This window comes from Sander lucioperca, chromosome 14 (genome assembly GCF_008315115.2).
Source record: "Sander lucioperca isolate FBNREF2018 chromosome 14, SLUC_FBN_1.2, whole genome shotgun sequence".
Taxonomy (NCBI): domain Eukaryota; kingdom Metazoa; phylum Chordata; class Actinopteri; order Perciformes; family Percidae; genus Sander; species Sander lucioperca.
In genome coordinates, this window is record NC_050186.1 from 18,603,601 (window position 1) to 18,630,455 (window position 26,855).

The following is a 26,855-nucleotide window of genomic DNA, read 5'->3' on the forward strand; positions in this document are numbered from 1 at the left end:
CTCTGGCCTTGTCAGGCCTAACTTTTAAGGCCTGATTACAGCTCTAAGATGGATCACCAACATCAGACTTTGATATGGGAGACCATTGTTCTGGCTGGTCTTCAATCTACCCAAGTTCTCCCACACTACACCACTACTCTGCACCCTGCAATGGCTACTGGTGGCGCCAACAGTGCTGCAAATGGCTCAGACCCATCCAGGACATGGTCAGACCATACACCCCAGCCCATCCACTACGCTCTGCTATTTTCTGAATTGTGCAGCTGTCCAGATGACTTTGACTTTACTTCTATACGTGCCAACCAAAGAATCATGAGGATTGTGTAGATTACAAGACTAAAAGAAACTAAAGAAAAGTGAGTCATAAGAAGAGAGTTCTCCAAGTGTGCTTTGTGCCACAACTGGTTCCACCCTAAAGTTTCTGTAGTAGAATAGTGCCATTGAGCTCAATGCAGACAACCCTTTAATGATCTGGTTGTGCAGCTGGTGATATCCGATTCATATCAGATGGGAGCTCATCAGCAAAATCAAGCTGGTTGCTCCACAAGAGACCTGCTGCAGTCACTCTGATACAAAGACACAAAAAGAAAAAAAATACAATCTAGGAACCTACACAGAGCTGAAAAGGAAGTGCTAGAATTTGTAGGAATGTAGAAGCTCCATTCCATTCTTGATAACCACACAAATGCACACACACATACCAAGGACGACTCCTTGGGAAATCATGGTTATTAATTATCAAGCCAAGGCGATAAATAAATAATGCAGAGTGGAGCAGCGGTAGTACACTGTGAGTGGTTAGAATGCCAGATTGTGCCAAACCACAGCAGCAGCAGCAGCAGTAGTAGGTCAGTAATTAATGAAATCAAAGAGCTGCTCTAATGAGAGACAAAGAGCACTTCCCTTACTGATGACTCCCCCCCTCGGGTAAACAAGAACCCAATAGGACAGAATACAAAAACAGGCAATCAATGCACACTGATAGTTTGGTCTTAAAAATGTGCACACACACACACATACACCCAAACAGATGAGTGAACACACACTGTAAACAGTTATGGTGCAAACACACTGGGGCAGCGTGAACACAGTTTAGTCACAAACGCACACACAAATTAACTAAAATCTTTCCAGTCCTGTGAGAGGGCACAGGCAGCTTATGCTCCTCATTTGTACCACTGGCTGTTAAGTGCCACAACCCCGTCTTTCACACCCTCCTCCTCCTCACCCTTCCACCAGCCATTATCCATTTCATTTCTCCACAGCCAATTGTTTATTTGCTTATCGCTGCAAAGATAATGGAACAGAATTAATCTGCTAATTCCTCATTTCTGAACGGACCAATTCTACTGTTTATGTAAATGAGCAGAAAAGCAGGACTGGTTCTCCAGCGCGGGCTGGCTGGCTGACTGGAGGATTTAATTATCAGAGCTAATTACTTGTTTTCCTCTAACTGTTAACCACAGGGCCGCCACCGCCGCTGCTACTACACTTCCCTGGGTGCTAATGCCTGAGGCGGCCACTGCTTTTACGGGATGGACCGGGTGGTGAGAGAACACCGCAGGAAATAAGGATGTCTTTTCTCAGCTTGACATTTTAAATTATCAGTTTGTCGTCTGTCTGAGTAGGGGTTTGTGACTTTGCTGTGAGAGCAGGTATTAATTTGTGTCTGGCTACAATAAAACGGTCTATAGTTGGAAATGTGTATGACATTTACTTTTATGTGCGTGCCACTTCCTGTTGATTATTGAATTGAACATTGGAACCAAGTGCTACTCCTTTTAATTTGGATTAAAAAAATTACAAACCCATAGGTACACTTACTTGATTACCTATGCCAATATATCATCAGTAAATATACCATTACTATGCAAATCTAAATCACACAGAAACTTACATTTTCCCTCTGCTGCGGTACTCACACACAGTCCCCGTTCACATCCACTTCAACAAATCGCAGTAGAAACGTGACACAAACACGTGCTCATGTAATTCAGGGGACAGCCGTGTCTTTTTGACTGTATTGGTACGCATGTGTTCATTTACAAATGCCTGGAGGTGTGTGTGGTAATGAAGCCAATACCATATCCTCAGGACAGACATGAAGTGAGCAAGAGATGCAACATGTTGAGTGATAAAATCTGCAGATGGGGCCTTAGATAATTATAGTTCATCAATATGACAACTCAGCTCTCACTAATCATGCCATTAATATACACACACATACAAATTACCTCAATAACAGCATTTTCATAATAAGCCCTGACTAATGGGGCAGAGATTAAAATATCGCAAGGTTGGGTTTTTTCCTAAATTCTGTCATCTACAGTGTAATGGGATATTCAAAAGGAATAGTGTTATAGAAACACGCAGCCTACCCTTGCAGGTTTATTTAATGCTTAATGCCTTTATGTTTTTTTTACTGGTCAACTTTTTCATTGAGAACATTATGTGGCTAGTGAGTGATATGGAACTCTGAAGTAGATTTTTCAAATGTATTTTACATTTACTTACACAAAAAGTAACAATTATATCAAGTTAGATAATTGAGCTGGCTTCCCAGCCTTTTAAACAGCTAATTAACCTGTGTATTTATCACAAAAATCACAATGTAATGAGGAACTCTTTTCACTAAGTGGGTGATGTGTGTAAAAATGAGCATGACCATGATCGTTCCTGAATCTCAACTACATTTTTATTATTGTAACCATGACGACGAAGCTCCCCCTAAGTAGTGTTTTTAACCCAAACCATGGTCTTTCCAACCTAACCAAGTCATTTTTGTGCCAAAACCTGAAAACATCGAGTTGTTTTTGCACCATTACATTTTAATTACACACACACACACACACACACACACACACACACACACACACACACACACACACACACACACCCTGCAGTTGACTTACTCATCTCTGAGGGTTAAAGGTCATCTGTCCTTCCTGACACCTTGTATCAAACAATCACAACGGTCAGCGCAGAGCTCCATGGGGGTCTTGGCCTATCGAGTCAGAGGCCGTCTGGCCGTTGACGTGGATGAGCGGTACAGGAACCAATCAGAGCGGCTTGTAGGGGGATTTGATCTAATGTATGTACAGCTCATTTTACAACCAGAAAGCCTTCAGGCGTTTTGAAGCTACATGTGCAAATTATGGTTTGACATAGGCATTTCATCATGAGGTGCTTTTAGCACCCTAAACAGATGGATGTGAAGGGTTTCGATACAGGGAGAAAACCTCAGGCAGGCAGGTCAGATGTTCATGTATGAGATTTTTTTTTTAAACAGACGAGGACAACAATCCAGAATGCCGAAAGGTTTAAACTCACTCACAGTATACATTTTTCTGTTTATTACAGAGTAAAGTCTTACTACTACTGTGTCTATTCTATTTTTTCAAATGTGGACACAGTTTGCAATCCGATTACTTATGTATTTTCTATCACACTGCTATATAATAACCTGTGTGAGCACACTTTGACACCATTTACAGCACACTCCTGCACACACAATTTACTGCACACCCATTTCAGAGTGTGCAGTCACTATTGGGTTAAACTTCCACGGCTCTGGACTTCAGGGAGCAGTTAGTTGTGTGAAGGAGGTCCTTCATCTGCCACAGACAGCTTATGGCCATGTTATAGTCGGCTAGAGCGGAAAGAATGGACGGAGGAGATATAGCGGGAGATATCAAAGGGGGGGACAGAGGGGTGGTTGTGGTAGTGGGGGGCAGAGCGATGGGATGACAGAGGGTTGAGATGATGAGGGCAGAGCGGGGTCATGATTCCATGACTGCTGGAGCCCTTCAGAGGCGAGCAGTGCGGCACATGGCATCCCTAATGAAATCTGTGCATTCACTCCACTGGCAATGAGAAATGGGTGGGGCGGGATGAGGGGAGAGAGGTGGAGAGAGTAATGTCAGGAGGGGGGGGGGGGGGTAGGAGGTGTTTGGTAAAAAAAATAAAAGACTTAAAGATTAAAAAATAATGAAAGGTGGAGGAGGACAGACATAAGAGAATGAGTGACAGAGGAAAAGAGGGCAGAAGACAATGAGAAAAAGAGAGAGGGAGGCTCATCTCCATCCTCCCTGATAGCAGGCAGATTTGAATTTAGGGACCGGCATCTCTCATGGAGCCCCTATAAATAGGGACGAGGAGCAAACACCAGGCAATTTTGCTGCAACACCAAACACAATGCCTGATTGAGGTCAAATTAAAATGCAAATGCAACACTTCCATTTTTCCAGATTTCACCTGCGTGATAAGCGAAGGACCTCTGTTTCTTTCATAAAGTGTAGGTGTGTGTGTGTGTTAGTGTGTGTTTATGCACAAGTGTGTATATTTGTTTGTCAAGTTTGAAATGAGAGGAGACAGGAGGGAGACTGGAGGTGAGGTTGTATAAACAGATTAGATTCAGTATTGTCCTCTCTGAGCTGCATTTCAATCGTCATCCTCGCTGCTTTTCGTACTGCCCTTGTCTGCTACAGACCTTCAATAGGCTTCAACCTAATGAGCATTTTCAAAAGAATAGCAAAAACAAATTTAAAATGGGATATAAGAAAAATATAAATAATATATAAATTTGAAGCAACAAAATGATTAAAGGGGTTTGTTTGACAAGTTGCGACATAAAAGGTCCACATACAAGATCTAAGGATACAATTAATTTCTAGACCTTAAGTCAAAAATGTGATCACAGAGAGGAAATTTAGAAGCATTATGAGACATTTTGCAATTTTAAAAACTGGCAATCAGCTTTTAAGAGCACAAAGTGTTTAATGGCTGAGAGATTCTGGTTTTGCCCGTTAATTGTTACAAAGCCACGACTTCACCATATGAATTAAAACCTTTCCAAGTCACGGGTCAGAAACACATTCAACCGCTGTGGGCACATGGTCCCTATGAACAGAAGGTTTGTAGTTCAAGCCAAGCGCAGGGCAAATGTTGTGCTGCCTGGTGACCAATGGTTACAATGTTTGAGTCATGGCAGAATCACAAGCCATTTGCATTAGTCAGACAGATAGGGTATGGCTTTTTTTTTTTTTTTTAACCATGCAGGGAGAGGAATAGGCAGGAATGACGGAGAGAGAGGAAAAATGGTCAGAAAATAAAGAGGAAATGCAAAACACAAAGGAAACGAGAGCAGAGAGAATGACAATCAGAAAGACAAAATGATAGACAGGCAGATAGAAAACATAGCAACTAAACCAAACAGCCTATCCTTTGAGCCACTCTTTGATAAACTGAGCTGAATTTTTCATCAGCCTCCATTCTCAGGGGGTGCTGGGCTAAAAGCAAGCTTTCTCTGTGCCCTCATACTGTATGTGTCTGCCTGTGTGTGTCTATTTGTAGAGAATAGACACACAAGTAAAAGAGTAAAAAAAAAGAAAAAAAGAAGTGTGCATCTGTAGGCATGGAACGTGTTCTGTAAAGTAGGTAATGTGACTTTTTTCAGCCTCTGTATACGTATCTTCACAGATTTTCAAATGGGAAAAAGAGAAAGGGAAGATGACTCAGTTTACAAGAACATGCTAATATATTTGCTATTAACTGTGACTCTGTTCTGTTGGGCATTTCCTGAGCTCTCAGCTACTTTTCAGTCCCAGAGCAGGCTTGGTGAGAAACAAAAGAATGACAAAAAAAGAAAAGAAAAAAAGGGACGGCAGACAATGTCCACATTGAAAAAATGGACTTTGTCACAAGTCGGAATCCTGAGCCAACTTGGAAAAAAAGAAAAGAAGTTTGAGTGACTAAACTAGACCACCCCCGACTCTTGGAGGTAAAAATATTCAGCACATGCCAACTACCATCTTTTATTTGTGTTGCTGGACTTCTGAGATTTGCGTCTTTAAGAAACTGTTTCTCTCTTCAGCTACTCCAGAGACTGATGCTGGAAGAAAAGTGCTCTCAGTCAACTTGGCTCGATAAATGGCGGTAAGTGCGTTAATTAAAGCTTTAGTGAGTAACTTTTTGATATTATTGAACATCCGTTACATTCAAGCCATGGCCAAATGAGTTTCTACAAAGCTAATTAAGACTATCAGCTCCACACAACTCTCTCTGTATTTCTCAGTCTGGCTACGTTCAGAAGATTGTGTCATCCGGTGATTTTCCCGCGCAGAAACTCGAGTGAAGATAATGACCTCTTCTGAAGAGTCCATCATGTCTTTTTAATCCTCCGTGTCCTCCTTGCACACTAGCAACTGCATGGAGGAGGGGTGAGGGCTGTGTGCGATCAAGGAAGGCTGTATCATGTGGACGCGCCGACAGTTTTGTTGACATTACTTAGAATTCCTCATGGGGGAGACAGAAACTACGCACTATAGCTTTAACTCGAGTCAGACATCCTGAGTGGTGCTGCCACTCTGCGTCATTAACATCCCCAAAACGTCCCACAAGGACACAAATAAATGTGAGTGTGCACAACTCAACTGGACTATATAAACAAACAAAAACCCATGTATGACGCTTGAAGTTTGCTGAAAAAGCCCCAAAGTGGCTGTTTGCTTCAGTAATGCAAGTTGAGGGCCAATGCTACAGTCTGTGTGCTGGAGACAAATTCTTCAGCACAGGAAAACAATTACATTCCACAAACTGGTAACCAATTTACATTCACATGTAAATCCGCACAATCCTGGCCAATGAATAGGCTTCATTAAGTGCTTTAGTGGCATTTAGTGATTTAGTGGCAGGCTCCTTCAAACGACCTTCCAGCAGAGTCCATTACTTTACCCCCCCCTCCAAACACACACATACACACACTCAAGACTTCGGAGAGGCAGGTAATTCGCCATTAACTCAAGCCACTCAATCCCTGAAACACTGCCAAGTTCAATTGTGTGAGCGAGTTAGATGGAGAAAGAGAATGCGAAAGAGAATGAGCGAAAGAGGGAGGGAAAGACAGATGGAAAGAGCAATTGGGAGAGAGTGACAGAATGAGAAAAAGGACGAGAGGGAGGAAGGCACTTTATTCTGCCACTTCCTGCACAAAAGCATCCTTTCCCATCTGCCCTGGAGAGAGTATTCCAGTCACCTCAGCTCCATACCAGTCAGACCATCTGACCACCACTCCAGCATTACATCATCACAGAGATGCACATACAGACATTAATTAATGTATGTATAATCCCCTCTGAAAAGATGAGAAATAAATAAACATGTACAAAAGTACAGTAAATAACTTCACAGAACAAATAACATAAAATGGTTTTCTTCTGATGTGTTCACATTGAAACTCAAGTGCAAAAACCGGATGTTTCAGACTGAACAGCAAGCACACAAACAAGAACACCATGCAACCACACAACAGAAAACAGGGGAAATTGCCTGCATCACTGTCACCCTCATAATAACCCTTGGTAACCCCATTAAAATCAATTCATCCATGGAAGGTGTACCCAACACACATGCACCCACGCATCCACACAGAAACAGAGCTAAGAGTCACTAACCACACACAGCAAATGTGTTAAATGTGAGGGCAAACCAATTACAGCACACAAGCTCACTCACACACACACACACACACACACACACACACACACGCAGCAGAGCTGCTAATAGCTATAGTTAGCATGTAGCTACAGCCTGGACCAAGGAGAGATACTGAAAACCTGTGTAACAGTTTCAGAGCTTAAGCTGCAGAGGAAAAGAAAAGCTTGTCAATATTTTATATCAAACATTCATTTTTCTCATATTGACACTACAAGGCCAAAATAGAGTGTGCTTATGGTGTTAATGTGTGTGTGTGTGTGTGTGTGTGTGTGTGTGTGTGTATACTTCTGAGGTACAGCACAACATGACATTGTAATTCATGCAATGTGTCAGCAGTGCATGCATTACAGGTGAGATGGAGGAGTAGAAAAGGCAATTTTGTTTTATGTTATTGACGTTAAATTACATACAAGTAAATGCCTCCCTGTCTAGTCAAAGAAAAAAAAGACATACATAAAGGAAGAGAAAGCAAGCAGAAAACGAGCGATAGAAAGAAAGAGAGCAGAGTAATTTCATTCAATTTAACATTGAATTCAATTACTCTATGTTATGTGAAAAAGTCACTGATAGTGCCAAACCTGCTGAGAACTACCATCCAACTATGCAGCTCTACACAGCTTTAACCCTTTCAGCTGGTTCTTCGGATGGCACATACACTATGGTTGAATCTCATGGCTCTAATCAACCACAACATATAAAACCGCAAGCAATAGTTTCCATAAAACAAGCTCAGACAGGCCAACAGTACCCAACCACACCAAAAAAGCAGAGAGTTAAACTAACCAAGTGACAAACGTACATGCATGGTCTAATTTGTTGCCCAGACTATTTTGCAGAATGGCTGTTTTCTCTAAGACATGAACATCATGATCTGTAAGTCAAGCGTGCAGAGGAGGGGGTTTCCATCCAAGAATCTCAAATCAGATCAGAGAATGCCTCAGCTGGAAAGGAATGGGTGCTTTAGGGTGCTAGGGTGCCAGAATGTGGATTAGTCTTCCAGCTGAGGCGCACAATTTGTACTTGCAACAGTTGGTGAAGATTTATTTTGACTTCTTGCTTTTGCTTGTGCAGTGCTCTTTTGATGGCTGTTGGTGCTACAACTTGATTTGCATATTTTCTTAGCAAACAAAGCCTCTGCAGTCTTACTGTAGTTCTGTTTCTGGCATCTGTGGTGCAGAACAAGCAGGATTCACTTGCTTTGCTGAATCTGTAGATTGGGGGAATTGGAGGATTCATATTTGCCTCCTTTTATATACCAGTGAGAATGATTAATGCTTCAGGGATGATTATGCATCATGTAAGTTCAGACAAGATTACAGTCGAGTTTAGTAAGTATTAACCTATTGTACACACAGCACAGGAAGAAATGCCTTTGCTGCTCACAGTGTTGACAATCACTGGCTGTTCTCCGAAATGACTGAATAATCAAATTCCATGCTCTTTGATTGGCTGGCTGGCTGACAGACCAGAAGACGAAATGGCAGTTGGCATCTGGCTAACTTGATTATGATTTGAATCGTTTTATGATTGACTGCTGGCCCCCTGACTAAAGGGCTTCCTGGCTAGCTGTCTTAGTGGTCACTTGGTTGCCAAATTATCTGACTAAATGGCTGGTTGTCCAGCCAGCTGGTTAACTGACTAGCTGATTGGCTGGTTGGTGCACTGATTGGCTGGCAGACTAATTGGATTGCAAACAGAAAGCCAACATTGATAGCTGAGGCTAAGCTGAGAAACAACAGGAGCATGCTCCACCCAACTATCCTGCACTGATGACACTGATTGCAATCACGACCAGGCACACAAAGAAACAAATAGGTTTAGAAATGCACTTATGGTTGCTATAATAACATGCATAACAAGTAGCCAAGAGTGCAAATTCACAAAGCTCACCGAAGGAACAGCGTAAACAGCAGCCAAACCCAATTACCGGCCCGTGGGCCAGATCCGGCCCGCAAGAGCCAAATGTCTGGCCCACACTGACAGCATTGGCATTCACCTGTTATAATAAACATGAATTTAATATCTGCGGCTCTGCTTTATTTTGAAATTATCCCACAACTTCCACTTGACCTTGCGGCCTTTACCGCGTGCATACGTATGACGTGCTTCACGCGTTTTGCGTACTCGTCTCCACTTGACTAGCTAGTGTAGTATCACAAACACATAGTAGCCGCAGCCGCTCGCCAGCTAGCCCTCTTTTCGTCAAAAGGACTGACCACTTCCTCACAAAAAATAATGAAATGCAGTCAAACCAACATGGCATTCGCCAAGATATGCAAAGTAGACCAGGAGAACCGTCAGTTCAAAACTGACTGGACTGAGAGGTACTGTTTTTTTTTTTTTAACCGGACCACAACAGTGCTAAGCCCACATGCTTAATATGCATGCAGACTGTAGCTGTAATCAAAGCGGACAATCAGAAGCGGCACTTTAACTCTATTCATTCTGCCAGTTTTAATGCAAACTACCCAGAAAACTCTGACCAGGGCAAACAAAAAATTGCAAGCATGTTAACATCATACAAGCACTCAGTTTTAACTAAGTGTAAAACAACAACGGCACAAGAGAGCGCAACAGCTGCCTCGTTACACGTTTCTTGGAAGCTTGCAAGAGCTAAGAAGCCATTCGCCGATGCCGAGTTAATTAAACAATGTGCAATCGACATGGCTGCCCAAGTTTTAAACCAAGAAAAAGTTGTTAAGCTGTTGAAGCAAGTGCCGCTGTCGGCTAACACGGCAACCAGAAGAGTCAAAGTTTTAACGGAGGAGTGTTTTTCCTACTCTACCTACCTACTTTCTACTCACAGATTTGAAGAAAACAGAAGCATTCTCACTGGCAATAGACTCGTCTTGTGACCAAACCGACATGGAACAGCTGTCTGTGTTCGCAAGATTTTTTGATGGGAAGACATTCCGGGAGGAGCTGCTGTGTTTGATTTCTCTACCCGGGCGCACAACCAGGGAAATAATATTCAACAAGCTAACACAGTTCTTCAAAGGAATGGCTTAGATGTAAGTAAAATAGTCTCTGTTACCGACGGGGCTCTGTCGATGGTGGAACACCGCCAGGGCTTGGTAAGCAGGCTTTCTGCCATTAACCCAGCACTCCTGGCATTTCACTGCATTATTCACAAGTCAATTTTGTGCGCAAAACTGTGGAAAAAATCATGGATACTGTGACACGACTAGTTAACTTTGTCCGTGAGAGCTCTAGTCTGCAGCATTGCCTTTTTAGAGCATTGCTGGAGGAAATGTCAGCTGAACACAAGGATCTTTTGCTCCACAATGACGTTCGCTGGCTGAGCAAATGCCGTGTGTCGGAGAGGGTGTGTGACCTATGTGATGAACTTGTCATTTTTATCCAGCCTGCAGAGCCAAAAAGCCAGCGACTTTTTGAGCTTTTTAACCGACAACAAGGTGATATCAGATGTTACTTTTTTGTGTGACATCATGTCTCATCTAAATCACCTTAACCTGCGACTACAAGGCAAGAACTACACTGTTGCAAAGCTGCACCTCCTGGAGAGAGACATTCATGGGAGAAAAGCTGTACTTTCCACGTCTGCCTGAGCATTGTGAGAACAATAAAATGCAGGAAGATCCAGCAATGAAGGATTTTGTGTCCAGGGTGGCAGAAAACTTCAAGGAAAGATTTGAAAGCTCCCCTAAACTCTCAGCTGACATCCTTCTCTTCATAAGACAGCCGTTTTCTGTGTCAGCTGACGGCCAGTGACCTGCAGAGGCCAAAAAGCTGGTGCCTTCCATAGATGAGGCAGCTCTTCAGATGGAGATCTTGGAGATGGGAACATCTGATTTGCTCAAAGCTCAACACAAGGATACACTGGTGAGTGACTTTTGGATCAACGTGGTTCCCCAAGCTTGTTTTAAAAACACCAGAGATATTGCAATGCTCCTACTCACGATGTTCCCCTCAACATACATCTGTGAATCAGCATTTTCTTCAATGAATGCTATCAAGAGCCAGGACAGAAACAGACTCTCAGATTCACATCTTGGACAGTGCCTCAGGATCGCCACAACAGAATACAGGCCTGACATCAGAAAGGTTGCCTCATCCCATCGCTCTCACTTCTCTCACTGATTGGTGAGTGAACAAGATCCAATTATTTTTTGCTATTTGTCAATCTTCTTGTGGTATAATAATTATTACAATGAAATAACCATTTAATATTTCATAGCATGCTTCCTACTAAATATGTTACACAGCTTAATTAAAAGTAAATGGCATCCAACTAGTTAGTCAAATTTAAAAGTTAATACACAGCAATAAAAAAATACACAAATAAAAGCAAATTAATTATATTGTCACATTAAAATCAAACACTTTTGGTCGTTAACAGCCTGATATTATTTGGTTCACATATTTTAAAAGTTTAAAAACTAGCCGCATATTCTGATAACACATTTGAAAAGTAACTAACTAAAAATCTCTGTCTGTCTGTCTGTGTTTGTTCTTCTGTCTCTTAGAAAGACCGTCTGAACGCAGATATCCAAAGCCTGGATGTTCCAGACAGGAGTGGGCGCTATATGTGTGTGTGTGTGTGTGTGTGTGTGTGTGTGTGTGTGTGTGTGTGTGTGTGTGTGTGTGTGTGTGTGTGTGTGTGTGTGAGAGAATGTGTTTGCTGGACTTTTTGTTTGCACAAAATATGCTCCAGGGGCATTTCATAATTAAATAGTTGGTTTTGGACAAATTTATTTTTTTTATTTTTTTCTCTTATGTGACTCCTAACACCACTACTACTAATTATAAAATCACAATAGAAGTTACATCCGCACATAAAACTGTCGCCAAAAAAACAAACATGTTGGCCCTCGGCTTGGCATGCCTGACCAAATTTGGCCCTTTTGGAAATCTAATTGGGGAACCCTGGTATACAGCATGCACATATAGACAAAAACAAGTAGGACACATTGTCCTACACAATTCCAATAAGCAATATTGTTATCATTAAATTAATAGAGCCAAAGTGAAGAGGATACTTATGGAGAAAGTTGAACAGCGTGCTAAAGAGACAGGTATATTTTACTTAGCGTTATGGAGCAATGTTTTGTTTGTCTCGCTCACGTGGACACACAAGCATTTGCAAATGTTGTATGGGGAATAAAATCCACTCAACTCATTTTGTTTATGCTAGCTATCTATCTATATATGATTTGTGGTGAGGAACACTGAATGTAAACAGAACTTTTGTTTGATGACAAGAAAAATCCATTTAAAGTTTAGAGAAAATACTGTGTAAGCATACTATGTCTGCTTTTCAACTATTCCCAATATCTGCCTCTGGTAACCACCTCATCTCTCCTCTCCCTCCCACACATCTCTCGGTCTTCTGAGGATGTGTCTGCTTTTCAGAGGTCTGCAACGTGACCTAAGAGATATTCTGACTTTAAAATATTGGCTTAGTGCTTCAGGCTGGGTTAGGACTTAGAGATTTTGTTGAGTGAATCTGGCCAGTGATGGTCTACTGCCTTGGTCACCACTGCCCCACCACTTAGCCTATGACAGCCTGTTCTACTCTCCCTTGCACTCTTGATGAACTGAGCAGAGCAGGTCCCATGCTGCTGATGTTACCTTTCCTTGCCATTCGCCACACTACATCCTCTTCCACCTACAAAGCACTCTCACTCCAGCCCTCGCCTTCTGATAAACTGAGAAGAGCAGGTCCCATGCTGGCGTGTTAACCTGCCTCACCCACTCACCCCATCACATCCTTTGCCATCTACACTGCTCACACTCACACTCTCTCGCGCTTAGCCCAGTCACTAACACCCTTTCATTATGGATAGTCTTCTCCACAGGGGGCTATCACTTCAGAGACACCCTGCTCTCCTCTTCCGTGTCTGTGTGGAGAGGGTGAAGATGACGGGGTGCGATGAGGTGTACGGGAATGAAGAATGGGGGTAGGGAGGGGTATCATCATAAAAGTGACTGAGCCGGAGCAGCGCGATTTATGTATTTATTCATCACCAAGGAGGCTGCGTATTAAAAGGTCGGGTAATTTTCCAGGTCACTGACCAAACCCACACAGTGAGGAAGCGAGGGGATGAAGAGGAGAGGAGAGACAACGCAGATAAAGAGAGAGTGTGTCCAGTAAAGGCGATATTGGCAGCTGGACACACATCGGCACTTTGTTCACACCTCACCTGTGTGTGTGTGTGTGTGTGTGTGTGTGTGTGTGTGTGTGCGCGCGCATAAGCCAAGTTAGCCTCAGCACCCCTGTATGTGTGCACATGCTGTCTGTTTGTGCACGAGAGAAAAAAGTGAGCACATCTGTGGTTTGTGTATGCGTTTGCGTCTGTCTGCACTACGGCTGTGGTTAATGAGTTTGAAAGGTCAAATGCCCCTCAGAAAGATTAATGGGGTTTCCTAGGCACGGGGGTAATGGTTTATGAGGCCCAGCAGGACACATTTCCAACATGACGGTCATTAGCACAACGCAGCAGAGGCAGAAGGAGGGATCACAAGCAAAGGCAAGGATGACACAAAACTGCTAGGCAGCAGGCACTGGGTAGAGAACATTGTGTGTCTGTCCACCTGGGGTACGTGTGCCAATCATTCTTGTGCATGCTATGTGTGTACAACTCTGAGCTTTAGATAACAGATTCCACTGGATATTTAATCTCTCGTATGAATTGGAGTCGGCAGATTATGGCTCGAAATAGATTTAAGATACAACCTTGTTTCCACTACTACAAAGCTATAGTTTTGAGAAACTGCAACAAATACCAGAAAAGACAAGAAAGGCATTTGTCGTAAGAATAAATATAACCGCAGGTTAAAGAATCCTTAATCTCCATAAATTCTTAAAATGCATTAATATCGAATCCCTTTCATTTATTAAAACAACTTAGTGTGTAGGTCTAGTCAGTGTGTGGCCATCCTGCCTGCTGTGATCAAGACCAGTTTTATCTAATTCTGGTTGCTCTCTGCGCATAGGTGACACTTGTTCTGTGGTGTATTCAGGTACTGTGGGAGTCTCCATATGACAACGGCAGCCTTTTTTTTGATGGCATCAAGATCACAATGTTGTATTGACAATGCCCATGTTTGGATTTTCTGACCACGTAACTTGTTAAAGGGGAAGTCACCGATTTTACACATCAAAGTCTGTTTACAGATCTTGGGGAGAACAGTACATATAGGGCTGTACAATTTGGAAAAAATATCTAATTGCGATTATTCTGACTGATATTGAAATTGTGACATGCATTAAGTAATTTTTTGCGAGGATCTTTACCAAACAAAGATTTATAGGCTAGGACATCTCTTCAGCACCACAATACTTAATTAAGAATGGTGTTTTGACACATTTGACATTTCACACTTGCCTTTAACAAATATTGCACCTCCTGCGGTTTGGATATTACACTAGTCTATATTGCGATTTCGATAAAATCTTGATACATTTTCAGCTCTAACTACATATGTGGAAAAACGTTATATAAAGCCTTTTGTGGCTCCAGAGAGAGCTGCATGAAATCTGATAAATTGTCTCAATTGAAGTCACTCAAGGCTACATTAGCCACTATAGCAAAAAACACCAAAACCTCTATCCAGAATGTTGGCAGTTAGGAGTTCCATCGTGGGAAATGTTATATAATATTATAATTGAATAAAAAAAACAAAAAAAAAACATATCTGGTTCTGCATTAATTTTGATCCTTTTCCCATCGTGAATCCAACAATGTTATAAGAGTACAATGCTAAAGTAGTGTGCTCTTAAAGCAGCCATATTATGCTAATTTTCAGGTTCATAATTGTATTTTAAGGTTGTACCAGAATAGGTTTACATGGTTTAATTTTCAAAAAAACACCATATTTTTGGTGTACTGCAGTGCTCTCTCTCACTGCTGCAGATCCTCTTTTCAGCTGGTCTCTGTTTTAGCTACAGAGTGAGACCTCTTTTCTTCTTCTTCTGTACTATCTTTGATTGCACTTGCACATGCCCAGTAGCTCAGATGTAGATCATGTCAGCTAGCTAGCTCCATAGACAGTAAAAGAAAGGCTGTTTCTACAACTTCGGTCAGTTACAAGGCAGGATTAGCTTGGAGACTTCTAAATGAAGGCGCACATGTAAGTAGTTCTTTTGTAGATTATGGTGAACTTGTGTGTGTTGTAGCAGTGCTTTGCTATTGAGAACGAGGTAGCATGCTAGCGTTAGCATTAGCATTTGCATGCTAACGCTACGAGCTAATGGTTGCGGTTAGCCTGCTCGTTTCGGCTTGTGACGTAGAAAGCCGTACCGATTTTGAACAGCTCACCCAGAGACTGAAGGCAGGACACATTCAGAAACCGTATCTCACTCTAAACAGCATGGATGGATTTTTTTCAAAGTTTGTAGGTGTGTGGAAGCACCAGAGACACAACATAACACCCCAAATCCCAGAAAAGTGATTTTTTCATAATATGGGCACTTTAAGCTCTTAAAGTGATGCTGCTTGGCAGCCAACGCTGGACTTTCAGATGTCCACAGGTTTCAAGCCAGCACCTGAATGCACCTCGCACAGCCTGTGTTCAGTCTCTCTGTTTTTCTTTGACTAAGTGTGTTAGCACATGCTGCAGCTTGATCCCCGAGTAAAGTAATTAATTGCCAAATTTGTCAACCGGCCGCCATTAGAGAAAAATTCTAAATCTTTATGACTGGTGTGTTTCTGAACAGTCGTGGGTAGGGCTGAACAATTAAGAGGGAAAAAAAAAAATCTATCTATCTATCTATCTATCTATCTATCTATCTATCTATCTATCTATCTATCTATATATATATAATTTCTTTATTTTTTTTGTGCAAGTTCTCCCACTTAGAAATCATGGAGGGGTCTGAAATTGTCATCGTAGGTGCATGTCCACTGTGAGAGACATAATCTAAAAAAAAAATCCAGAAATCACAATGTATGATTTTTTAACTATTTATTTGTATGATACAGCTGCAAATAAGTATTTGAACACCTGAGAAAATCAATGTTAATATTTGGTACAGTAGCCTTTGTTTGCAATTACAGAGGTCAAACGTTTCCTGTAGTTTTTCACCAGGTTTGCACACACTGCAGGAGGGATTTTGGCCCACTCCTCCACACAGATCTTCTCTAGATCAGTCAGGTTTCTGGGCTGTCGCTGAGAAACACGGAGTTTGAGCTCCCTCCAAAGATTCTCTATTGGGTTTAGGTCTGGAGACTGGCTAGGCCACGCCAGAACCTTGTTATGCTTCTTACAGAGCCACTCCTTGGTTATCCTGGCTGTGTGCTTCGGGTCATTGTCATGTTGGAAGACCCAGCCTCGACCCATCTTCAATGCTCTAACTGAGGGAAGGAGGTTGTTCCCCAAAATCTCGCAATACATGGCCCCGGTCATCCTCTCCTTAATACAGTGCAGTCGCCCTGTCCCGTGTGCAGAAAAACACCCCCAAAGCATGATGCTACCACCCCCATGCTTCACAGTAGGGATGGTGTTCTTGGGATGGTACTCATCATTCTTCTTCCTCCAAACACGGTTAGTGGAATTATGACCAAAAAGTTCTATTTTGGTCTCATCTGACCACATGACTTTCTCCCATGACTCCTCTGGATCATCCAAATGGTCATTGGCAAACTTAAGACGGGCCTTGACATGTGCTGGTTTAAGCAGGGGAACCTTCCGTGCCATGCATGATTTCAAACCATGACGTCTTAGTGTATTACCAACAGTAACCTTGGAAACGGTGGTCCCAGCTCTTTTCAGGTCATTGACCAGCTCCTCCCGTGTAGTTCTGGGCTGATTTCTCACCTTTCTTAGGATCACTGAGACCCCACGAGGTGAGATCTTGCATGGAGCCCCAGTCCGAGGGAGATTGACATGTTTAGCTTCTTCCATTTTCTAATGATTGCTCCAACAGTGGACCTTTTTTCACCAAGCTGCTTGGCAATTTCCCCGTAGCCCTTTCCAGCCTTGTGGAGGTGTACAATTTTGTCTCTAGTGTCTTTGGACAGCTCTTTGGTCTTGGCCATGTTAGTAGTTGGATTCTTACTGATTGTATGGGGTGGACAGGTGTCTTTATGCAGCTAACGACCTCAAACAGGTGCATCTAATTTAGGATAATAAATGGAGTGGAGGTGGACATTTTAAAGGCAGACTAACAGGTCTTTGAGGGTCAGAATTCTAGCTGATAGACAGGTGTTCAAATACTTATTTGCAGCTGTATCATACAAATAAATAGTTAAAAAATCATATATTGTGATTTCTGGATTTTTTTTTTAGATTATGTCTCTCACAGTGGACATGCACCTACGATGACAATTTCAGACCCCTCCATGATTTTTAAGTGGGAGAACTTGCAAAATAGCAGGGTGTTCAAATACTTATTTTCCTCACTGTATAAGTGCCATTCTTCACAGTCAAAATGCACAAATGTTACACAACACAGCTTTGGAAAAATGTTTTAGCAGTATATAAGAAAATATTTTAACTTGTCTTTATCAATCTCTACTGTATCTAGAGATATTGCTGTAGATGATGTAGCTGGAGATGGTAGAGAGAAATGTGAGAGGGACTGGAGAAGCATGAAAAACATTCTCTTGTCGCACACACGCGCGCGCGCACGCACACACACACACACACACACACAATGCAAGTTCTCCAAACATGTGTCATCAAGTCAGACATGGCAGAGGAGAACCAGCAGACATGAAAAGCACATTAAGAGGCAGCATTCACAGATAGACTGGCCTCAGCCGGAGCCTGCGAGGCGGACACTGACACAGCAGAGCACAGATGAAGAGGAGAGGCTAATGGCAGAGGGATGGAGTTCAGCTGTAGAGATGTGTGGGGTCTCCAAGTAAGCCACGCGCGTGTGTTAGACGGTAAGAGAGCAGGACTGTTGGGAGCATGTCAATGCATGAGTATGAGCATGAGTAGATGTAGTTTCCCGTGCCTCATTATAACACGCACAGTACATAGCCAGTTTGGTACATGTGGAAAAAGACATATACATGGACACATGGAAAAAGACTGTGCCTCATATTTTAACAAGATGAGAACTTTCGGTAGGCTGAACTGTCACAGAACTGGATCTGGACAACACTGCCTCAGCTGCAGCCAATCCAAAGGTTTACAGCATGTTGGATGACCTCGTGCCCAAAACAGCATTTATCCAAGACTGATGTAGACATCCTGAATTGTGGAATTATTTTATCCAAATGACACTAGCATCATTCTTCTGCATGTGCCCCAAAATAAAGTATGTTTACATTTAAGTAAAAAGGCTCTCTAGAGGCAATAGTAATTGTGACAACAAATGTTTGCAACTATGTGACAAAAATGTATTCAGCATTAAAATGTAATTGTATTAATTCATTCATTGTATTTCCATGTCACCAAAAATCAGGATTCACACATTGTCTTGCCAAAAGACTGATAAAGTATGTTATTCTACAGAGAAGCATGGGTAACCTGTGACCTCTGTCACCTCCATGACAGTGCAATGGGACTGCCTAAAACAGGCTCAATTGAGGCTGATGGTCTCTAAGCCAACATCTGAAAGGGAGGGCAACACATTTAACCTCACACACACACACACACACACACACGTTACATTTCCTTTCCCAGCATTTTCCTTACAAAAGCCTGAAAGCCATTTCTTGATTCAAAAGAAATTGATGCATCAGAGCGTGTATGGTCAAAACTGCATTAAGAAGAACAAATTTGAGGCGTCTTTCGAGTCACATTGGGTCATTCATTACTTGAAGTTTGCAACAACATTCAGGATCAGGCGAACAAAGAAATAGGCAAAACTGGCCAAATCAAGCGGGATCTGGGGAGCCAAATTTTCCAACAGAGCCATAAAGGTCCTGGAGTTTTTAGGTGTGTTTATCATATTGCCAGTGTATTTGGCCAGTAGGTACTGTATGTCTGACCACAGACGGAATGGAAAAAGTCCTGTTTGCCTCAATAAATCTATACTCATGAATCTGTTTTTCAACCTTAAGTCTTAATGGGTGGGAGTTTTCTGTTTTCACCATCGGAAAACAAGGAAATAAAATGAAATAAAATGAAATACTGGGAGTATGAGGGTGGTAGACTGACTGAGCTCTGCTGAGTTGTCAATTCCCAACATGCCCACCCACATCAAGCCTTGCATTAATGCAGTTAGTGTTTACTCTCAATGCAAAAACACCCTGATCAGAAACTTCTGCCAAGTGCACAGCTCCAGCTCCCCACAAATACACACCAATGACATTTATCAACTTTAGACGCCTCAGGACTGAAAATCTTGCCAACAGAAACTCCTCTAATCCATTAGTATCCCAATAAAAGCAGCCAAGACGAATAATGTGTTTGAGGCGTCTGTTTCAAAATCAGGCAAAACGATGTTTTAACTCCAGGATGCTGGTGGTGTGGGTGGTGGGAGACGTTTCTATGTAATTTTTTTTCCAGTTATATTTAACGGACTTTTTTTTTTTTTTGCATATAACTTATGAAGAACCTTTAAAGAGCAATCCCTTGAGATGTTGATATAAGGCTCCGGAATGAAAGCACAAGTGGATTTGCTAAAAGCAGCTCCTGTTGATGCTACACTGTGGGCTTTAAGACTTCTTTCCTCTACTCTTTACATACAGTATGCAACGATAGATGATCATTTTTTATCTCTTATTTTATATGAAACAAACATGCTGTTATATGATGATGGAGCTGAGCTTCACGAATATTGAGGGTAGGAATGTAAAAGGTCTGACTGCTGATACATACACTAGATACCTAAATACGTTAAGTAAAAGGGTTAAATTCTATTTGTGAAGCTGAACCATGAGACCAAACGACTAACCGAAGAAATAATCTGCAGATTTATTGATTAAAATAATCATTAGCTACAGCCCTAATTTTACTGATTGAGTGTGCACATTTACAGTGTGTTCAAAATATCTCAAGTAAACTCATTATCACTATGTATAATATATACAATAATATTTTTCTATCAATCAATTCAATTTACAATGATATAAAACGGAAAAGAACAGCAATTCATATTTGAGATGTGTACGTTTGACATTTTGACATTTTTTTTGAGAAATTATATTAAATGTTAATGTTGTGCTGTGAGCATTATCTTACTTTTTAAATTGTATTTTAATTTCTCTCTCATTGCCATCGTTGATTTTAGCCTATATGCTAGGCTTCCTCTTCCATGTTAAATTACCTTTGCTGCTGTGATGATTTAATTATCCCCTGCCCAAATTAATAACATTTCATATAATTCACCATAAGTTTGTTCAGATGCATTGAGCAGAAGGCAGTTTGTTTACACTGATTTAACTCTTCCCAAAGCTGCAAATTGTAAGGATGCTTCTCCAAATAGACAAAAGAAAAAAGGTGCAGAAAATGCCTTCTATATTCTAAGATTCTTGGAAACATGGATGCAAGTATGTGAAGAACTCATACAGTACACAGAGGCTGTCGTAGCGGCAGCTGAAGATGTTTCAGCATAGATTCATAAATAAAATGACTATCCAAATGCGGCAGTTCCTTCGTCTATCACAGGCAGCTGCACTGAGCCCCTTCCTCACTGTCCAATATGGCTGAAACACCTGCTAAACCCCCATCTTTCATCCCACATGTACGTACACACACACACACACACACACACACACACACACACACACAGAGCTCTTTCTATCTCTCTCCAACGTCCCTCCCACCCTTTCTGATGGCTCATTCTTGCCGATCCAGCAGAATAGGCCCGATGCTGTGGTAATGTCCTTACCCTGAACAAAAGAAATCAGTTGACCCTTTTGGGATCCAATAGACACGCATACTCTCTCTTACACACACAATTCATCTATCAGTCTCAATCAATGTGTTCCATTGAAGTGTGAGGTAAATAAGGATCTGGCTGAGCTGCTGCTGCATTGACTTGTTATAGGAATCTTCGGTCTGTTTGATTAAATGTAAAATGCATGTGGCTGTGGAACTAAGCAATGATGGGAGCGTACACTTCTTTCATCCCCTGTTCCCTCCCACATGCCTTTACTCCCCCCCCCCCAATTTGATTTCTGTCACATCCACAGTTCCTCGCTATTGCTTCAATTCAGCCTCACTTTTTCCTCACCTCTCGATCTGACACACCTCTTCTCCCTTTTTTGCTTGTAATGCATCAATTTTTGGATGAGACTCCTCGTCCCCCTAATCCTCCCTCCATTCATTCATCTTAACCGCACCTGTGCCTCTACCCTTCCTCCCGTCTTTACACTCCTCCTGAAAATGACAGTGTCCCTGAGGCCTCGACAAGAGAATGTCGCGGCGCTACGCCTGCCATCTTCACAAATCACTCTGACCGTTCATACTAACAGAGGTCACAGTCATCTGATCCAACATGCACAGGTCCAAGGCTGTCCTTGCCAGCCAAAGATGGACCGGTGCATCAAGCCCAGTAGTCGCAGCAGAGCAGAAATATCAATCAATCACAGACAATTAGTCCCAATTGAAGGGTGGGTGGAAGGCGGCGTGCTACTCCTCTGCCACTCTGGCAATTGCTGGTAAACCCAATATTAGTCACATTAGTCAGATTGCGGTTTACTAATTTTCATTATTACTGATTCAGTAATCATATGATATATGAGCTTATAAACGAATGGTAACTTTAATTATGCTGCGTTCAAGTTAGCAGTAAACGGAAATGCCAAGGCTTTGCATGCATGCATGCATGCATGCATGCATGCATATATATATATATATATATATATATATATATATATATATATATATATATATATATATATATATCTATCTATCTATCTATCTATCTATCTATCTATCTATCTATCACTGGAGTTATAAAAATAATAAGTGAATCATTTACCGTAAAATGAAAACGTTGATAGTGGATGATTATGCAAAATCACAAATTAATTACCGTCAAATGGTTATGGAAAGTGTATCTCTGGTTAAGATATGATTAATGTTACACAACCAAAATGCCTGCTTATGTTTGCAGAAAGATTGTGAGCATGGGAAATATTACATGTGGTTTTAAGGGTTTAGAATGAACACAATGCAGATTTTAGTGGTGGAGGCTTGCATATAAAGTCAATGAGGACACTCAAGTGGAAGCAGAATCATCCTGCACAGTGCAAATTGAGGTGAAGAAGCGACCAAACAATTTGAAAATGTTTCAGCTTGAACGAAAAAATTGCGCATATGCCAAGACCTTATGACTCCACTTCATAAACATGCAAAGTCAAGAGGAAAATGAGAGAAACTAGAGAAGAAAAAAAGAATTAGAGTTCCTGGTAAGTTCGGAGATCAGTCATATGCTGAGCTGTTACACAAACAGCGACTCTCTGCACACACAGGGTCAGTGGGTGCGTTGAGATAGCATTAGAAGCTGCAGTCTGTGGCGCAAATGTTGCATACCCTTCCACCAACCTAAAACTCCACAACTTTCACTTTGCTAAATAAAAGACTTCCTGCACTGACACTGAACATTGGCAATGGACATAAACTGTGTGCTACAAAATTAGACTATGCTGGATTACAATCATAAGAAGTCATTTTGCTTCATGAGTCCTTCACAGCACTTTTAACCTTCAAGATAAGATACATGCTGAAATAAACCTAAAAGTACATTTGTTTCACAGTGGAACTATATTAGGATTGGGCTTCAAGTAACAGTTCACTGCTGTGAGAGGGCTGATGCACTGTAGACTTCTAATAAAGACTTTTCAGCTACGGGTGGATATTTCTTTCCAGATTTCTGACATGTTTAATAATATAAATACTGTGACTTCATGCCAAACTATCCCAGCATCACAAAGCATTGAGGTGGAAAATGTCGTACATTTGAAATTACACATGATCTGAGAAGTTTTGGAGACAGAGCAGCGTGATAAGGCTCCAGGTAAACAACGGCTGAATGCTGTCAAGTCACCCCGAGTTTCTGACATGACAAGGCATCAAACAAAGCTACGGCCACACAAACGAGATGAACCCCACAGGTTAGACTCTCTCTCTCGCTCTCAATCACTCCGCTGCTCTCCATCACTGCACCTCTACTGTTCCGTACCTAGCTTGTGCCCTCTCTCTCGCTCTCTCGGCTTGCTGCAGAATGGATGGATGCAGAGGGAGGGAGGAGAGGGGAAGTAAATGAGATCCCGATGAGATGCCAAGGTGTGTTAACGGTGAGGTGTGGGGAATGAGAAAAGCAGCCTGAAGGGAGGCGGGGGAGTGGCTAGATTGACTGTGTTGAGGTGCCGGTGTGGGATAGTGGACACCCGGCTCTGCCTGTACGGAGCCCCCCGGTCCTATTAGTGTTTGCTAAGTCAGCTCAGGATGCGGGAGGCATGTACAAGAGAGAAGGAGAGGGAGAAAAGGAAGATGAGGAGGATGAAATATGAGAGGACATAGGGAAGAACAAAGGAAAACAGGAAGGCAGAAGAGTAGAGCGCAAAGGAGGGAGAACTAAAACATAAAAATGCAGTCTCATATAGATGCATCACAGGAAAACACTGTTGGCACATGAGGAGAAATGAAAGAAGAGCAGGGACAAACAAAAAAAGGACATTTAAAGCTGTGAATAAAAGCTACTAAAGTCTGCAAAAGAGTCATGAAGAGTGATCAAAGGGCCACAAATAGTGTAATATAATGAGAGGTTTTAACAGATACTCTCAAAATTCCAAATGGCACTTCACACTAACAGAATACATGTAGACAGGTAGGTAAATTGCCTCATTTAATATGGATATAATGGCACAGAATTTAAAAAGATGAGAAATTCTCTCCAGGATTTTTTCTAAGAATTGCTGCCAGTACCAGACTTCAGGAGCACATTGCTTTCACAGCAATTAATCGCTTTCACAACATCAATTAAACAAAAGCTAGCATCCAAAACCGGCTACCCAGCATTCCAGGGAACCAAATCAATCTGGCAATGAGTCTGTACAAATCTGTGCGTGAGTGCTCATAAGTGCAAGTGTATCTGCACGCACAAAAGGGCTCGTAAGTGCCAGGAAATGTCACACCATGCGTATGTGCACAAGTGTGCATGTTTCATGAGAAAGCTTGTATGTAAGCGCAACGTATACGTGTCAAGTGAGCGTGTGCATTTGATCCTGAGTTGCATGTGTGCCAGGAGTGCATTAATGTGTGTCAATGATGTATGGCTGTGGATTGTGCCAAATGTACTTTTCTGGAGTATATATTTACATATATGTTACTGTATGTTTGTTTGGCTGATGATGTGTTTGCATGCACTTGCATGCGTGTGTATCCAAAATCCACTCAGCTACTGTATAGACTACCTTGCCAATGAAAGCCCCTCTTTAGAAAAGAGCCTGGGGGTCTGAAGCCATTATGTTCTTTTCTACTTCACAATCTCAGAACTGATTAGGAACACTTTCCTGGCTTCACCTGAGCTAGCCAGTCAGAAGGACACATTCAATCAGCGCTGTGCCTTAGTTTGCACTGATTTAGGTTACCTGGATTTACAATATATTGGTTAACTTGTGAGAGCAGAAGTATTTATCTGTGGCAATCAGCCAGGCTGCCGGTAAATTGTTGGACCACAGCAGTAGCTTCCGAACTCCCTCACGCTCTGACACACTTCAGTGCAGATGCACAGGGGCAATTAAACAAGCCAGCAATCCAAATCTGGATCCCACATTAGCATTACATCTTGATAAAACCCTCAGTGAATCGTGTTCCCCCTGCATTAGCAAGGATTCTTGGTTTAATACTGATGGAAAGACAAAATAACTGAGAACAATAAAACTGCCGTTGTATTAGAATAGAAATGCTGCTGAAAAACGGAGGAGAGTTGCATGCAGTGGGATAAGCAGCAGCCTCTAATGCATCCTGTCATCCGTGCCACAGCATCAGTGACTGAGTATCAAAAGACAAAGAAACCAGTTGCACAAAGATGCCTTGACAAAAGCCCACCAAATCTTTGTGACAACAGACCGGGGATTTATTTCTTTAACAAGAACGGTTGCCTGAGGGAAGCTGACTTTTCCTTTCGGAATAAATCTGATTTTGAAGCAGACAGTGGCTCTACTATATGGCAACTGAGATGTAAGAATAATTATTGTACTCAGCTTTTGTCTTTACAACAAAATCATTAAACAACTCATTCACATCAGTTCTTTGGTTCATAATCTACAATGCTGGAGTGAATGCTGTAAATAGTAATCAATTGTACAGGTTTTTGATAAGTTATTGTACTTAAGTGATATGTTTATCTAGTTTGTTTTACAAACAATTGAGTGACACAAAATCTTACAATTTTAATAAACAATGTGTTCGCATGATCGGGTTATTGTGGGGAAAACGCTTTGAGTACAAATACGTAAATCTGTCAGCTTTTTGGGACGCATCTTTCCACAATCAGACAAAACGATTGTCTCCTTCACATGTGCAGTTTGTTTAAAATACATAAAACTAAGTCATTTAAATTCCACTACTATTCTCGCCCTCCAATCAGCGGACTGAATGCACCTGCTTCTCATCACAGGACAAACGCCAAACTATCTCCGCCGCGGACATCTGTCTGTCTATCAACGTTGTCTGCTGCTGCGACCGGTTTGGGTACAACACTAAAAAAACACTCTTTTTCACATACCTTCCTCGGCGTGACAGTCTTCTTCTAGATTCAGCAATAATATCCAAAGCACCGAAATCAGCGTTTTACGGAGATCCATGTTTATCTGGCCAGTTCCGCGGGACTCTTGTCATCTCTCTCCAGCCTGCGCGCAACGCACCGCAGCAGAGACGCACTCAGTGTTTGAGCGGAGCGGATGCCGTCTGGGCAAATAGTGCAGGTTCTCGGGAGCCACACGGCCTATTTGATATCTCGGGGGAGGGTTTTACAGACGAGATTGACAACGAGCGAGCGCAATGAAGAGGGATGTGGAGTCGAGGCTACGGGTGGGTCGACCTATCAAGGAGCTGCAACCTGAAATCTCCGCGCCAGGTGTTTCCACAATAGTCATCAGAGTCAACCCCAGTATAGTGCCTTTTTCTACAGACTGTCCTTTATGGGAGGCGGAGGGGTTTCGGTAAAGCAGGACCTAGAGTCTCTGTTATTAGAGAGTTTAGTGAGGATTATATTCCTCAATTCACAGAGTTCTGCACTTATTTGACGATTACAGTATCGTGGTTCTAATGTGGGATTCAATAGGGTTCCTAGAGGGGGCTGCATGTGGTCCTCAATTTAGTGTCTTTATTTCAATTAAGTGGTTTGCACCGAGATAAAAATCTGTGATTTGAATGTAACAAAAGGGTGACCTTAACACCACCAAAATTCAAGACCAAATCTTGGTTTAATCCTGTAAAATGCAGATTTTTAATTATGGTCAGTTGAAAAACTCCTCTATTATATATTT

The 26,855-nt window shown here is 41.9% G+C and overlaps 1 protein-coding gene across 3 annotated transcripts in view; it reads right to left on the bottom strand.

Moving 5' to 3' along the window:
- LOC116047229 (ephrin type-A receptor 7) overlaps positions 1 to 26,328 on the bottom strand; it is a 156,400-nt gene extending 130,072 nt beyond the window's left edge. For 2 of the 3 annotated variants that reach the window (XM_031295875.2, XM_035991463.1), the window contains exon 1: positions 26,093 to 26,318. In XM_031295875.2, coding sequence (XP_031151735.1) covers positions 26,093 to 26,171 — 79 coding nt within the window. In that variant the 5' untranslated portion in view covers positions 26,172 to 26,318. Of the gene's footprint in view, positions 1 to 26,092 lie in introns of all 3 variants that reach the window. The other variant, XM_035991464.1, reaches the window with a different exon arrangement.
- Positions 26,329 to 26,855: the final 527 nt, after the last annotated feature.